Below are 16548 nucleotides of genomic sequence, written 5' to 3'. Positions count from 1 at the left end.
ACCTTGCAAATGTGTCCCCTACAGTTCTGCTTAGCTTTGAATAAAACTTCTAAAAAGCTGTACTCATTTCCCTACAATTCCAGCTCTGATTCAGCTTTTGCATTTGACTAATTACTGTCTGATTTGAGACAGATGACCAATATTCCTCACTTGCCCTGCTCTGTACAAGCCAACTTCTCTCAGAGCCTCAGAGGAAAGTCACCATCAGTTGAACACTGGAGTCAGGGTTTGAAGAACCCTGGGAAGGGCTGAAGGAGTTTTGCTCTGACTTGGCTGCTTTGCTCTTCCACTGGCTACGCAGGTGGAGGGAACAGGAGAGAAAACCTTTACTTCATGTGGATTTAAACATGGGGCAGGGCTTTTTTTCTTGTCACTTTTCTGTGCAGCCAAGTGGCATTTTGTGCCACCATTTGGTAAAGGAGGAAGCAGCCACAGAATATCCTCAAACTGCCTCATGTCACCTCCTGCCATCTCGAGAACACACAACACACAAACCGTTCCAGTCTGCAGGGCTGAGTTTGACTTGACAGTATCAAACAAAAAAAGAAAAAAAAAAGCATGGTTAGGGATGTAGAACTGAAATTGGACTTCTGACACGATAGGTTGCAAATAGGTTTCCAAGGAACAGCAGCACTTCATCGTGCATGACACTTCCAAGGCTGACAACTTGGCTCTGCAGCTCGACAATTTGCGGTCTACAAAGGATTTAGCTCCAAGCAAGAACTCACTCCTTGCTGATATGAAATATTGAGTTATTTGCCGATTCCTTTTCTATTTGGGTAAATTAAATGAAATCACTATCAAACAGCATCTGTTAAACCTGCGTGTTATGAAGGTTTTCAGAGCAGCTAAAGCTTTAATTTGAGCATGATTACAGCACGGAGTAAAGCTTGTAATGCTCTGTGACATGACAACAGGCAAACAACAAATTACACAGTGGATGTTAGTAAAACATAGTAATTCAAATAAAGGTAGCAGCCTTGGAAGTTCTTGGATGAGGTAAGTTTGTAAAGGAAAGATCTTCAGGACATAAGGCAATCAGTGATTGACTTGCTTTCCAGTGATATGTTTGTTCCTGTTAGAAGCAGGTTTCAGGAAAAGCCAAAAATAACTCATTAGTGTTCTTTTTTCACACATTTGCCTCTTACTGGTTCATTTAATAACTTTAGTAGATAACAGACTCCATCCTACAAAGCTCTACTCCAAGCTGTTAAACACTATGGTGAAAAATTTAGTGGCATGTTTTCATTTCCCAGGTGCCTCAGGACACAGAACCCCAAAATGGTTTGGATTGGAAGAGACCTTAAAACTCATCCAGCTCCACCCCCTGCCACGGGCAGGGACTCCTTCCACTGTCCCAGGCTGCTCCACGCCCCATCCAGCCTGGCCTTGGGCACTGCCAGGGATGGGGCAGACAGGGCTGTAAACACCAGGGTCCCCAGTCCTGTCTGCCACAACCTCTAGAGCACATAAAAAAAGAGATTTGTGCTTTATCAAATAAATTTTGTTGTTCACAGCAACCATGACTTCACACTGGAGAAAATATAAAGTGGGAAAGAGCAAAACTGCCAGGCTTGAGCGTTTCTCCAAGGCTTTGCAGGGCTGTGGGTGCAGTATTAACTCACAAGGAGTCCACAGGGATGAATCCACATCTGCACAGCACCCACACCTGCTGTGGCAAACACTCTCATGACATTGTGGTTCCTCCATCCAAACCATGACTCCAGCAGCCAAGCTTTGGTTGGAAAATTAAAAAAAAAACCATCCAGACTCACATCCTCCCACCTCTTCTACTTAAAATATCTCTGAACTGACAACCCAAATGCATTCATGACCACCTCACCCTCATTTGTTCCTGTAAAAATCTTGTCCATGTGCTTACCTAGCACTTTTCTCTCCCAGGCATTCATTCACTCAGGTATTTATTGGGGGGAAAGCATCCTACTCAGTCTTTATTTTCCAGACTAAGCTCTGCTTACAAGGCAGATTCTCCTTCCCCCAGGCACAACTGCCTCCCTGGGGAGGGCTGCACTTATTTATTTTGGCTCAAACACCCAGGGGTAAGCAGGTACCCGGGTAATGGGTGCCCACCTGCAGACAAGGCTGACCCTGCCCCTCTCCAGTGTTCAGTAACCACGGGCTGGTGACAAACCTCTGCCTTTGCTGAGTGGATAACTCTCTTCAGCCCCACCACATGAGGGGGAGAACAGTGGTGGCAAAACCTCCCCCTTCAGGGGTTCCAGCTGAGACAGAGCATGGAAATCGTCCACGGGAGCTTGAACTGTGCTGTGAGCACTCCAGGAGAACTCCCACCCCACCTGGCATCACCCGAACCCCTCTGACCCAACCACTGTGCCACCACTCCATACAACCCACCCCAAAGCCCTGAGCAGGCTCTGCACAGCCAGCTGGCCAAACACATCTCGAGATGTTTGGAAAAGGGATGGGGAACAGCAGAGGAAGCTCTCTGACACCCCAAACCTCCTCTTTTCTGGCTCTTTGATAATCTCAGAGGAAAAACGTGGCCACCCCATGAGAGACAGAGGCCACCAGGCTGTGAGTGCTCCCTGGGGTGCAGTCCCCACTGAGGGCAGGATTTGGGGAGGCCAAACCCAAGGGAAAGGTTTCTCTGCACCCAGCAGGAGCGGGGAGCCATGTGAACAGCAGGATTTACTTACACTTCATCCACAGCGTGTAAAATCTCCGAGCAGAAGAGGAGCCATATGGAAACGGTTTTGTGACAGGAATTTCAGCTCAATAAATCCATAAATTTGGCCTTATCTTTCTCTGGCATGTTCAAGGGTGTGTGTGTGTGCTTGTGCTGGGGAATGGGGGGGAGTTGCCTTCAAAACTGATGAATATGTTAAGATATACAAGAAAAGAAAAGCAACAATCAAACGCAAAGGTAGCATTGCTGTTCTGCTTGAGAGAGTGCTTAGAAACCTGAAGGGCAGGATGAATGAATCAGCCTGTGATAAGCCAAAAGGAGATAAAAGAGAAGACTTTTTGTAGAATAAAACATGTAATGCAGGCCAACTCTATATACAACTTGATGAGCAATAAAATGTTAGAATTAAATCACTATTAAGTTCCTAACCTATGTCATCAACATCATTGTGCAAGGAACAGCCAGGGATCTAGGAGGCCAAAATCTTGTTCAAAGCTGTGATTCGAAGTGAACTTCACACCTCAAACACTTGTTATTTTAAAACCCTGTCAATAAGCAATTCCTAAAACTGCTTTTGGCATGCAGGGGGAAATAGGAATGGACACAGTGACCCAAAACACCATCCTGAGGTCTTTTAAATTGCCTTTTCTGTGTGTCTTCACAGGTAGCACAGGACTCACCTTCACAGGATTTGGCATCTGTCTTCAGCTGGTAGCCTGGCTGGCACTGGCACCTGTAGTGGTCCTCGCTGAGCTGAACACAGTCCTGCTCACAGCCCCCGTTGTTAATGCTGCAGGAATTGACAGCTGCAGCCAAGGAAGCAGGGAAGGAACGCGCGTCAACAACCTGGGAGAACTTATTTCCTATTTTAAATACATAAATGACAGCAAAACCAGGCAAACCTCGCTGAACAGCTTTCAGAAATGCACCTGTCCCCACCCCTGAGTGACTGCTCTCCCTTGTGCTCACGGAGCCTGGCTGACACAGCGTCCCACACCAGTGAAATCCTGACTCCAGGGAGAGGCAGGTGAGATCTGAGGGCTGTAATGCTGACTGAAGCACAGCACCCTTTGATCTGACAGCACCAAAGCACTGCCAGTCTGCCGAGGCAAGGAGGGGAAAAAAGAACAGCCCTGCTGGCACTTGCCCATTGATTATCTTTTTCTCTCCTTGCTTTCATTGATTAAAAATAGTAATTGTCTTTCAGGCTGATTTCCTCAGCCTCATAAATAAAAAAAAATCAAATAACAGAAGCCACAAGCTCTGCATAACAGACTCACACAGCAAACCACAGGAACAGAGGGTCCTCTGTACATCTTTAAAGATGCTGCTTCTTTCACCCAAGCAAATTAATATTCTTTTTTGTTCAACACATATCCCTGGCCTCTGGAGAAACATTTCTCCTCCTGACAAAACATGTTAACACACACCCACACCTATTCACACGCTGCATGTAAAAATAAGAGTGATGGTTTGACTCTGCTATTGTGCTGTGCTGATGGAAGTGTGTGTGTGTGTGGCTGCATGGAGATTTCCACGGCAGGGATGTCGCATGGAGAGATTTAAATGAGGTATTTGGAGGAAATTCTTGACTCTGAGGGTGGGGAGGCCGTGGCACAGGTTGCCCAAAAAAGCTGTGGCTACCCCATCCCTGGAAGTGTCCAAGGCCAGGTTCAGTGGGGCTTGGAACAATCTGGAGTAGTGGAAGGGGTGGGGCAGGGTAGGACTGGATGAGCTTTAAGGTCCCTTCCAACACAAGCCATTCTGGGATCCTGTGTTCTCTATGACCAGCTGGAAAGATTATTTGGTCCATCGTGGAATGCAGCAAACTCTGAACCCAATGAAGTCAGCAAAGAGCTTTGCTATTTATTTTTTCCTATTCATTTTAGCAATATTCGTATTTCTTCATTTATCTGTAACAGACATTAGTAAACGTTAGCTGCAAAACCTGCTACAGGATTCGTTTCACCCTATGCCACCAATTAGCAAACACCGAGTTTGTGCAGTCAAGTATGTGTTAAAAAGGTGAAAAGAAAAGCAAATTTTCACATTCTCCTGGCTGCACACACAGCAGGAGGCAGGAGGCACCTCAGTGCCCAGAAACCTGACCCTGGCAGGATCAGACCCCTGACCTCCACCTGTGCCCACCAGCCTTCTGCCCTGCCAGGGACAAGACCTGACAGCAGCTCCTGTCTGCACAGGAGACTGCAGACCCCATACACTCTGAGCTTCCAGCTCCCTGCACATTTCCATCCAAAGACCTGTTTTTCAGCAAGAATATTCAAATAAGATGAAAATATTTCAGAAGATGAAAAACATCTTAAATCCGAGTGACAGAATATACACGTTTGAAAGTGCCATTTTCTTCCTCTGCTTCTGGGCACCAGCCAGCTTGGATGCAAGGGGAGATAAGCAGCAACCTGTCACGATGAGGGCTTGGGAGGATCTGAAGGTGGGAGGGGACAGGTGTGAAATCCATGTGTCCCAGCTTGGTGCCAGCAGCCAGGGGTTGCTCTGGAGCAGCCAGGGCAGGTTTGTCAGGGCTGCTGCTGAGGCACCAGGCTGGATCTGTGAGAGGAGGTGCCAGACTGAAGGAGAGGAGCCTCCAGGGACAGGACAGGATTGTGCTCGTGGCTGCCAGCAGCACGTCTCTGAGCAGAGAGAGACTTGGCACCTCCTGGGTCTGACTCCAGCTGTCACCAAGGGCCTCTGGATGGAGGGATGAGCACCTCCACAGGCAGAAATGTGGCCTGACATTCACTTTCAAAGATTCACTCTTGGAGTTTGGTAGAAACCCAGCCCTGATGTGGGTTCCAGACAGGCTGGGGATGATGCCAGGTGATGCCAAGAGAGGGAGGGGCTATCTGGGAAGGGGGACGGTGGTGGGAGACACCAGGTGAGAAAAAAAAGGATCATGGAATGGTTTGGGTTCATCCTAAAGATCATCTCATTCTACCCCCTGCCATGGCAGGGACACCTTCCACTGTCCCAGGCTGCTCCAAGCCCTGTCCAGCCTGGCCTTGGGCACTGCCAGGGATCCAGGGACAGCCACAGCTTCTCTGTGCCAGGGCCTCCTCACCCTGACAGGGGACAATTCCTTCCTAATATCCAGTCTAACCCTGCTTTCTGTCAATTCAAAGCCTTTCTGCCTTGTCCTGTCACAACATGTCCTTGTAAAAACTCCCTCTCCATTTCCCTTGTAGGCCCCTGATCTGATAACAGTTAAATACATATTTCTCAACCCATTATTTTTTATAATAAAGTTGATATTTTTACAAAGAGCTGGCTCTGAAGCTACAGTTAGGTACATGCATAGCAACCACAGGGTTAGAACATGCAATCTCTTCCAACCTGTGTTTTACATCACCTTAAATCCAACCTTGGCAGTGACAAGAAATGGAACTTCAGACATACAGGGCTTATATTTATGTTGGGAAACACAGATTATAGAGTTGTAGAGATATTTTCTTTGTTACTTTCTCAATATATAAGAGCCTTAGTGTGCTAAAATCTCCATAAAAAACCTGAATCTCAACAGTTTCTCCACATAAAGCAGACATCAAAGTAACAGCTGGCACCAGAGATGAATCAGGGTCTAATGGCTATGCCCTGTTTCCACTTCTAGGAGTTCAAACAGGAATAAATTCCACTGAAGACAATGAATCTACAACAGTCCAAACCCACAGCCTGATACTACAATAAACATGTTCTTTCTGAGTTTCAGCTTTTCAGATACCAGCTGGTTAAACTCCAGTGAAGTCAAATTCATTGCATTAACATAATCAAGGCATTACAAACAAAGCAAACAAAAAAGTTGGACAGGGTTGAAGTGAATATTTGGTCTGGCACGTGTGTTTATAAATTAATTCAATGCTGAGCAAAATTTGTAGGACCAAAAAGCTGAAGGGAGAAAAGGAGTGTTGAAAGAGATGGGATTTTATCACGGCACAAAGTACTGGGTAACATCAAAGGATGCAGGAATTAAGCAGTTTATTCTCACACACTGGTCATCACTGAACAAATCAACCCACTCTGGAGATTTTTGGGTCTGAGCAGAGTAGGAGTAGAGTTCTCTGCCTTAGAGTATGAGCAGAAGTTTCCAGTGAGAGCAGGAAGAATGGCAAAAGCAGATCTCCTCTCTCCATGTATTTTAAGGCTCATACTGGCAGTGGAGGGATGCACCACCAGCAACTACTCAGGATCCCAAACACCTGGGCTGAGGTGGCAGGAGGACCAGATTTACTGGAAAACTTGTGACAGCAGCTCAGTAATATTCCATGAATCACATGAGGAAGTATCTTATCCCAGGTTTTTGAGCCTTCAGATGAAGGCTGAATATCTCCTAAGATGAGAGATCCACTGCCTTATGTATGGGAGATTTCCAAGCCATCCAGGCTGCAAAATCTGCTTCCCCTCAAATGATTTTGGCACTTTTGTTCCCACAAACACAGGGTTGCCAAAAAAGAAAAGGAGGACGTGGAAAGAATGAACATAACAGCAATCTGGGCTGGGCTCCTCTGAAAAGCCTCTCTAGAGGGACTCTTGTTTCTTATTTCTGCAGCTGAGATAATCACCTTCCATAAACAGCTCAGTGCCAGAATGTGGTCCCTTTTCTTTCTCAGCATGCAGGAGAGATCCTTACATCCTCTGAAGTACCCATGGAAGAAATACCACTGCTAATCCAAGCCTGTTTGAAATGCTGGATGTTCTGCTTAGCTGCACTGGGTCAGAGGAGAGGGGCATTAGTGTTTGCTTCTCATCAGATGAGTGATGAAAGCTGAATGTACAACCTGGTGCTGCACAAGGGGCAAACTCTCCATCCCCAACAAGCAGCTACTGCCCAGATCCTGATCCTAGGCACTCCTGATTTATATGGAATGCTTCTCCCTGTCCTCATCAATTAGTAACTGTCTTGTTCTCCAATGCATGAGAGCTTATTATACCCATTTGTTTTGGTGTCTTGTCTAAACAGCTGGAACAGGACTCAATATCCTCCCTCAGTATCTTGTGCATCCATTATCATGATAGCAGAGCTCTCTGAAACTCCTGTCTCCCTTCTCAGGATTTATTTTTGTTCCTCCTTGATAATTTCTGAGACACTGCAAACAAAGCTGGTCATTGTATGAAGTACTTTGAATAATTTCTTGAGAATATTTACATTTATGAAATGAAAACTTCTTCTCTGGTACTGTTCACAGCTTGGACAAAGCTAAACTGAGCTTTCTGATTATGTGAGGCAAGAGGAAACCTAACTATTTTGTGTCCACAGAAAAATTTACATATTACACAAATAAATTCATTTAATTGCCATTAACATCTAATTTTTGCCTTTATCACACACTTCTCTTTCTCTTTTCACCCCCAAAGTCCCTTTAGTCTCCTTTTCATATTAAAATCCCTCTCCACCACAAATGAGATTATTCAGAGGGAGTAATGCAGCTCAAACAACCCATCTTTCACTTCTGGATCTTCCCTGGTCAGATCTGATCTGAGTGAGATTAATTTCTCTTTTAATTCACAGAAAACCACAATTGCTTCTAGCTCATTATGAAACACTCGGCTTTTACATTATTTTTCCTTCTCACTATAGTGTTTCCTTGTCCACTCCCTCACCAACTAAGATAATCAAGAAAAGACTGAGACTTCATCACATTTTTAATTGCAGTTAATTACAAAACACTGAAAATCTCTGTATGTGATAAACCCAAAAAACCTAAAAGGGTAAATTTTAAAATAAAAAATCTATTATTCCCACAGCTTGAGCACTGTGTCCTGGTTGCACCAGTGAATGTATTGCTGTGATAATACCAGCAATGACTGATGACATCTCTGGCTGAAGTTAAGCACAACCAAGGGACTTTGTGCAGGAACTGAGGCAATGCCCAAACTGTGAGTGAACTTATTCTGCAGATGTGGTCTGACTGTACTTGACTGTTCTTCCCATATTACCTCAAATCAGGTTTAAAAATTTAAACACAAAAGGTGCCCTTTTATTCTTCTAAGATGAAGGAACATTTTAATCCTTTCCGCAGAATTCAAAAATTTGACTTTTGTACTGATTTAAATGCAATACAAAAACTGTGTATTTCATATTGTTGTTTTTAACAACAAGCAGAATTAACTCAGGTATGCCTTGTTTCAGGCTTTAGAGCCCAACCTAAGAAACACAGGGTTTATTTCTAATGGCAGAGCGGCAATCCCCTCCACATAAACAGGCAATGTGCCATGGCTGAGCTCCATGACAGGAGCACTCACAGGGTGACTCCACCCTGCAAATCACAATCTTTTACCCTGGACACAACCTCTAAAATCACCAAGTCCCAGAGCAGTGGTGGGATGTGCCACAAAGAAAAAGCACTCAGAGTTTTAAAAATGTAATTTGAAATGAAGAGCCCCTAAACTCTTTAATGCCTCCTGCAAAAGAATTCTCGCCAACATGAGACACCATCAAAAAACCAAATCAAAACAAAATAAAGAGTAAGTTTGGCAATACCTGAATCCTCACATGCTGCTTGAACCAAAATGGGTAATGATATTTAGTGAAATCTCAGACTGGAGAGTCTAGAAGGCTTTGCAGTCAGAGGAAAGCCAGAGCTGGGAGGATGTGAGGGGTTCCTTACCGAGGCAGGTGCGCCCGTCGGCGTGGAGCCGAAATCCCGGCTGGCACTGGCACTGGAAGGAGCCCTGGGTGTTGACACAGCCCTGCTGGCAGCCCCCGTTCAGCACCTCACACTCATCCACGTCTGCAGAAGGAAGGCACACAGTGAGGAAGGATTACAAGAGGCCCTGGTTCTCCTGTCCTGCAGGGCTCATCCAAAATGCAGCCAGGGCGCTCGGGATGGGTTGTTGTTTACTGCTTCATTTTGGCAGCAAAGAAAAGTGGAATTTTATGGTATTTTTCCAAGCTCCTGCAGGCACTGCCTCTGTAGTCTCTGCTTCTGAAGTCCTTGTTAATTAGGGTGACATGGCTCTTTCATTGAGGCCACGAGAAAAATATAGGGGAAGAATTAGGGTTAGATAACACATCTGAGCCTGTAGGAACTGCTGGTCAAACCTTTGGCTTTTATAAAACCTTGCTCTTCAAACATTTCCTTTTGCATCAAGCCTTTAATCCTATTTATTCTTGGGGGTACGAGCAGGTATAACTGACGTGAATGGAAAACAGACACATTACCATTACATTTTCAACCACAGAAAGCACAGAGAGCTTAAAGAGAAAATTTTAGAAGAGTGAGGAATTTGTGCTGCATTTTCTGTGTCCCTTGCATACAATCATAGAATCACAGAATGGTTTGGGATGGATAGGACTCCTGGCAATGTGCAGGGACACCTCCCACTATCCCAGGTTGCTCCAAGCTCCATCCAGCCTGGCCTTGGACACTTCCAGGCAGGGGGGAAAACATTGTGCCTTGTTCTTCCTTGTGTTCACCTAAACTTTCCACAGCATCTTCTCAGACAGCCTCCCAGAAAAATGATGTGAGCTCCTGCTGATACTTTTTCCAAAGCTAAGCAGGCATCATTCCATATTTCAGGGGATTTTAGAGGATTACATTCAGTCAAATGAAGAGGCAAACAAGCATTAAACCAGCTTGAGAACACTGCTGTTAAAGTTCCAGCTGAAAATGATGGACAATGATGGACAAAGATCAAGAAGAGTTTAAGTAAACAGGTGAAGGTCTAAGACAGAATCATAAAACTGAATTTCCAGAAGTACCACATAAGCAGTTTCTACACCTCTTCAGCAATGCTGGGCTACTGTAAATAGCATTTGATTGACATGTTGACACCATTACCTTAAAAATCAACCGGGGGGTCATTAGAAATAAGGGTCAATTAGTCCATTCCCTGAAAAAAATCCACCTGGCAGATATTTGCCTCGATTTTTTCTGTCCTTTCCTTAGCAGTCCCCAGGGATAGCAACTCCACCTCCCACTATCTCCCCTAGGGGCAATGCTTGTCCAAAATTATCCAAATGCCAAAGATATTTTCTTCCCCAAGTCAAGCAACAGACATCTCTAAAGAACCCCCCTTTCAACACTGCAGCCTCCTGCTGATTTAATTGCTCATCAGATCATGTTCTGAAATTATCTAATGGGAGGCAAGTCCACAACTGCTCCTGTGGGGGAAGCGAGTCCACAGTGAAGGAATTTCCCCCCCATACTGCACTTGAGGAAAAAGGGGTCTGGCTTTCATATCTTTGCTGTGGTTGTATCTGTTTTGCATTTAACTTTCATGGCTTACATATTTTTTTAATGCTTTTATGTTTATTCCATTTTAGAAAATCTAATCAAAATTAACTGAAAGAGGAAGTTTTAAAGACTTGGAAATGCACAACATCCCGTTCCTGAGGAAATGCATTTATGAAGTTGAATTTTAATACTTCGCATGTGAATTTCCCTCACCTAAAATGAAGTCCTGGTGTTGACTGGTGTTTAAATTCAGACCATTTGCTAACATGAACCACTTTTTGATCCTTCTGCTGTATTTGTTGTTTTATTAGATTGTATACTACATACATGTCCTACTGCCTGGAGACATCTGGAATATGCTTTTTTTGAAACAGAAATTTTGCCTTTTAAAATGTAAACAGTAAACAGAAAATGTTATTCACCTTGTTTAATTCCATACCGCTAAGAACCAGACTGCTGAAAAATGCCAGGACAAAATCAAACCCAGGAAACCCTTTGTATGGAGTGTCAGAGAAATAAAATAAGCAAAAAGACTCAGAAAAATAGAACAAGGAAGCAGCTGAACCACATAGTACACCACGTTACAATATTTATACCTCAATAAACTCAAACACTGGGAGCTTCAGTATTTTAATTTTATAGGCTACGATCAGCTGGAGAATTTCTCTCATATACCAAACACAGTTTTAAGTTCAGATATTGGCACTTACAAAGAAGAAAAAATAGTCCAGCTAATAAAAACAAGCTGGGAGTTAGTGATATTTGTTAGTCTCCATTTGGAAATTTAGAGGAGTGACTTGGTTTATGGGGGAGCTCTGCACCCAGCAGCAGCTCTTCCCTGAACAGCACTTCCCTCGTGCTGGCACAGCCCAGATGGCCATGCAGCAGTCATACTTCTGAAAGGCCACACAATTCAATGCAAAATAAAAGATCCTAAACCACTTGTGCCCATGAGCTAAACCCAGTCCCAGCCTGAGCCTCCCTGCAGCAAGAGGAGGCGAGACCCAGGAGCTGAAAATGCAGCTCCACGACACCACATCGACAGCAAATCTGATGACAGACGATCCCTTCCAGCTCCAGACTTCCTCTGCAAGATCAATATTTTAAGGATTATATGCTGAAAGATTCCTTCACATCCAACAGATAAAATCAAGAGAAATGCAAGGCACAGTCGCCTTTCCACGTCTCCTCCATCTCAAGGCCAGGAAACAGCTTCGCCCCCAGTTACAGCAGAAAAATTCCCTAATTATTTTGTCTGAGGAGCAGTCTGCAAAGCAGACACTGATCTAAATGCCTGAAATGCTTTTGGAAGTTTTAAAAGTCTAAACTATTTCCATATTCACATTTGAATTGCTGTACTAGTAAAGGACACATGTAGCAGCAAAACAACAGCTTCTGCTTTTGTAGGTACACAAGTGAATATATTTTTTCTACTTGGCTATAGAAAGATGAAATTATTCTAGAATAGCAGATGTGTAAAAAATATTTAAAAGCATTCTTGAAATATAAAGCCCTTCCACTGCAATTCTAGACCATCACAGGATTATGGAAGATTGTATCTGTAGCTGTGATTAAATTTGGATTAGTTTCCAGTGCAGATCAAACTGAAACACCTTCCTGCTCGAATTTCTATAGTTACAACCTAGGATGCTTATCTGAATAACCTGAATTTCAAGCCACTTATGGCTTGCTTATCACAATTCAGACTGTGATGAAAGCAACTGCATCCCCACAAGACAGAGGGAGAGCAATTCCTGGAGACAAGAAGGAAAATGAGAGCTGTGTGCTGTCCCCAGGCTCTCTTGCCAAGGAGATTACTCTGCTGGGTGAACAAAGCAGAGGTGGGGTGTGGATATTCTCCTTCTCACCTTCAGAGCATTTCAGAGATGTTCTACAGGGGGATTCCCCACTGCAGGTACCTTCCTGTGTCCTTGTTTATTCAGCTTTCATCAGGAATTACCTAATACTCAGTCAAACAAACCAAAGCCTGTGTGTTCCCAAGAAGTAAAATATTTACACCACATATTTTTTAGCTCTTCCTGCTCCTGAGGGCTGTGCACTTGGACTGACCCTTCCTCCATCCCAACACCTCGAGTTCCAAAGACAGTAGGAGGGGATGTGATGTACAAATGCCCGACCCACTGCCAGCACCGTGCCCTTCCAAGGGCAGATCCCACAGGGGAAGTTCCAGATTGTGAAATCCTCCACACCCCTGACTGAGGGCCCTGCTAATTGCCAAGGAGGTTGGTCCCTAATTGATCTGATTAACCACATTGACAAAAGTCCATTTGCCCTGCCCAAAACCTGTTTCAGTACGGAGCTGTGTGACTGCTTGTTTGGAATTCAGGATTGTCACATTAAATGCTTTTTTCATATAATTATTAAGATGCTCAAGAACAGCTATGATCAATCAGTTCCTCAAAAATACACAGAGAGCAGTAATAAACATAGATAATTAGTGAACCTGCAATCATGGTTTTCATAAAGGAAGAAAGAAAGCAAGATCCTGCCAGATCAATTCTCCGCTAACAGAAAGCTTTTCTTTTTAGACCACAAAGAAATGCAAACAAGATACAGAACTGAACTCCAAAAATAGAAAAACAGCAGGATAACAAGCCTCCATTTTGAGAATCCTGAATGGAGGGGAGATGATGTGCCAAAGGTATCCCAGGGATGGTATTCTCACTGCCAAAAGCTCCACATGACACAGGGTGACAGCAAGGTTTGCCTCTCAAGGAGCTTCCCCCCAGTGGCATGAGGGTGACAAATGAACAGGTTTTCCCTCCCTTGACTATAAAATTTGCAGATTGAGAACTGTTCAGAGTCATTATTTTCTGAGAGAGAAGCAGACAAAAAACTTCCTCTTCCTAGTGCCCAGGCACTGATGGAGAAAGAAACCAGAACTGGACAGGACCAGCCTCACCATTTAGAACAGATATTATGAAAAATTTTGCCCTGAAAGGGGTTGTAAAGCATTGGAACAGGCTGCTGGGGCAGTGATGGAAATGTCACCACCCCTGGACATGGTTTAATGGTGAGCATAGTGCTGGTGCTGGCCTGACTGCTGGGCTTGATCTTGAAGGTCTTTTCTGACCTCAGTGGCCACATGATTTCAGGATTTTACTTATTTATAAATTCGTTTTTGGCAAAATCTCTTCACTTTGTCAAGCAGAGAACAACACGGAGAGGCAGAGACCAAACAGTTGTGAGCATCACCCACCCCACAAACACCAGAATATGGTGTTTTGCCATATGGATGGAAAGAGTTCTGTCCAGCTGGGAGCTGATGTGAGAACCCATTCCTTGCTGGCACCTGCACACAGGGACCCAAACCTCCACCACACCATCTGTGGATCTGGCCCAAATTGCTCTCACAAAGCATAACTACACCCTTTTTATTAAATGCCTCAGAAATACTACATGGAACAGGAATGAATGACACACAAACTTTTCCTCTTTCCAGCCACCACAATCCCCCAGCTTGCTGCAGAAAGGATGAGACCAGCAGAAGCAGGGAAACCCAAACCCCTATTTGTATTTACTCAGAGAATGGTTTATGCTGATGATTTTAAAGTCAGAGTATAATTAAAAATAATTACAATGATTATTTATTTTAAAAATCCTGACCAGAAAGAAAAAACATGGTCTAGTCTTTGCAGCATTATCTTAAAATTCACGAAAATCAGGGTTTGATCCCTCTTTACACATGGTGCTCTGTGGGTCACTGGTCCCCACAAAATATTGTGAGGATCAGTCAAGAATGATGGTGACAGAGAAAGAGTGGATCAAAAGTAAAGTACCACAAAAAAAAAACCTTAAGAGGCTCTATTTAAAATTATCACAAGTGGATAAACTGTTCAACTCCAACACAGATTTGGAAACAAGTTCCAGCAATCTGGCTCACCCCTCCCTTGCCCCGACCAGCTCCCCCAGACTTTCAGCTGCAGATCATTTCGTACATCTGATAAGAAAACTGATTGTTTGCTATTTAATGTGAGATTTTAAATCAACAAAGACGCATGACAGTGCTTTGCCTTCTGTTATTTGTAACTACACTGTTACTACTCTCTTTTCTATATTCCAAAGGGTGTTTAAACCTCACAAAAGTTATGAAGTGAAAATATCATATGCTCTTTCCCCACTAATTACATGGTGGATTTTACACATTATTTAGTGTGTTTTTCAATTAAATAATTTATGTACTCATGGGAAGGAAGGGAAACAGGCTTGGTTCCCAGACATTCTTAAGATGATTACAAAAGTCAGAAATTATTCTATAAAGTAACACTTAAAATAAGCCCCTGTTATTGTAGTAAGTAAGTAAATTTATAAGAGATTCAACTCACAGCTTCCTTTAAATCACAGAACTGCTCAAGTCTCAAGCTCAGCAATGTCCAAAATTTGACAACCATTGTGAATCCCCTCACAAAGCATGACATCATATGTTCTTGCAGCAGAAGTTTTGAAAAGAATCTCTCCCCTTTTAATAACACTAAAATGATTTTCAGGGTTTGAAACTTTGATTGGAGGGGGTCTGAAACTCCTGTTGCTAGAAAAATATTTGGCCATCTTTTCCACAATGAAAGAAATTTTACATTGGTAAAACTTTACTCTAGGAAGGAAAATAGAGGTTTGAAGTCTGGTCCAAAACAAAGCCTAAAATTAAAACAAACAAACAAAACAATCAGTTCATATTAATAAAAAAAAGTATTTCTTTTTCATTGAACCAGACTGAGCAGCAAAGATTGAGAAAAGCAGTTTTGGGTGGCTGGGAAGTTTTAACCTGCAAAACTCCTGCTCTGGGGCTTTTTTTTAATGCTCCACAAAACACTACAAATATGCTACAAACTCCTTTGAGTGGTTTCCTAGAACCTGGTGTTAAAACACCTCCACGAAACAGCTTTCAGCATAGATAAATGTGCTCCTGCAGAGCCAGCTGGGTCATTTTGGACTGTTAGTGCTCCCAGGCTTTTATTTTTGCTCCTCAGCTGTTTGTTCTGCCCTTCGCCACGGATTAGATGAGCATCCACTGTCTGAGCCAGCCAGGTCAGCCCCAGCCTCTGCAGCCTCCTCGCGTTCCTCACTCCCAGGTGTCCCAGGCAAGGCTGCTCCAACAGGATTAACTCATGGAATGGCTCCAGCAAACCAAAAGGAGCTGGAAAGAGACTGGTTAAAGGCCAGGGTTAATGATTCCTCACCCAATTTAGCCCCTGCAAACTGATTTCACAACAGATGAGGATCCTTGTTGGAGCAGCCAGTTTTCTACTATATTTCTTTTCCCAGGACTAAGGACAAAGCAACTTCTACTAGCACCCATTTTGCAGGCAAAGAAAGAGGCTTTGCAAGTGATCTGATTATTTACCTGCCCCTGAAAATGGGGAAAGGAAAGTAAATAATGGCATTAGACCACCACAGCTTTTTGTACCAGGTTCACTGTCTGTCAGTCTGTCCTCCAGACCTCCCTGGAGATTTGGTCCATCATGGAGAGGCATCTTCTGCCCTGTAGCTGGTACCTTGCACTACACCTCAGATGCTTTCCCAGGTGGTTTAAAGGACTTCCAGCTGTGCCTAGGCCAGGTTTCACTTCTCTCTTTCTGGTTTCTCTCTCTCTACACAGAAAACACCAAAGGATGGAAACCACAGTGCTGTGAAACGTTGAACAGCAGAGTCATCAATGGGACTTTGTGTTAG

The 16548-nt window shown here is 43.8% G+C and overlaps 1 protein-coding gene across 1 annotated transcript in view; it reads right to left on the bottom strand.

Moving 5' to 3' along the window:
* Positions 1-16548, bottom strand: part of LOC135278610 (multiple epidermal growth factor-like domains protein 6) — a 186418-nt gene that overhangs the window by 58329 nt on the left and 111541 nt on the right. Inside the window, exons 6-7 of the mRNA XM_064385192.1 lie at positions 9289-9411; positions 3349-3474 (exon numbers count right to left, since the gene is read on the bottom strand). Of these exons, the coding sequence (XP_064241262.1) occupies positions 3349-3474; positions 9289-9411 (249 nt within the window). The remainder of the gene's footprint in view (positions 1-3348; positions 3475-9288; positions 9412-16548) is intronic.

Source organism: Passer domesticus, chromosome 11 (genome assembly GCF_036417665.1).
Source record: "Passer domesticus isolate bPasDom1 chromosome 11, bPasDom1.hap1, whole genome shotgun sequence".
In the NCBI taxonomy this organism is placed as follows: Eukaryota; Metazoa; Chordata; class Aves; order Passeriformes; family Passeridae; genus Passer; species Passer domesticus.
The sequence above is the reverse complement of the archived record's forward strand: the minus strand, read 5'-3'. Positions and strand labels throughout refer to the sequence as shown.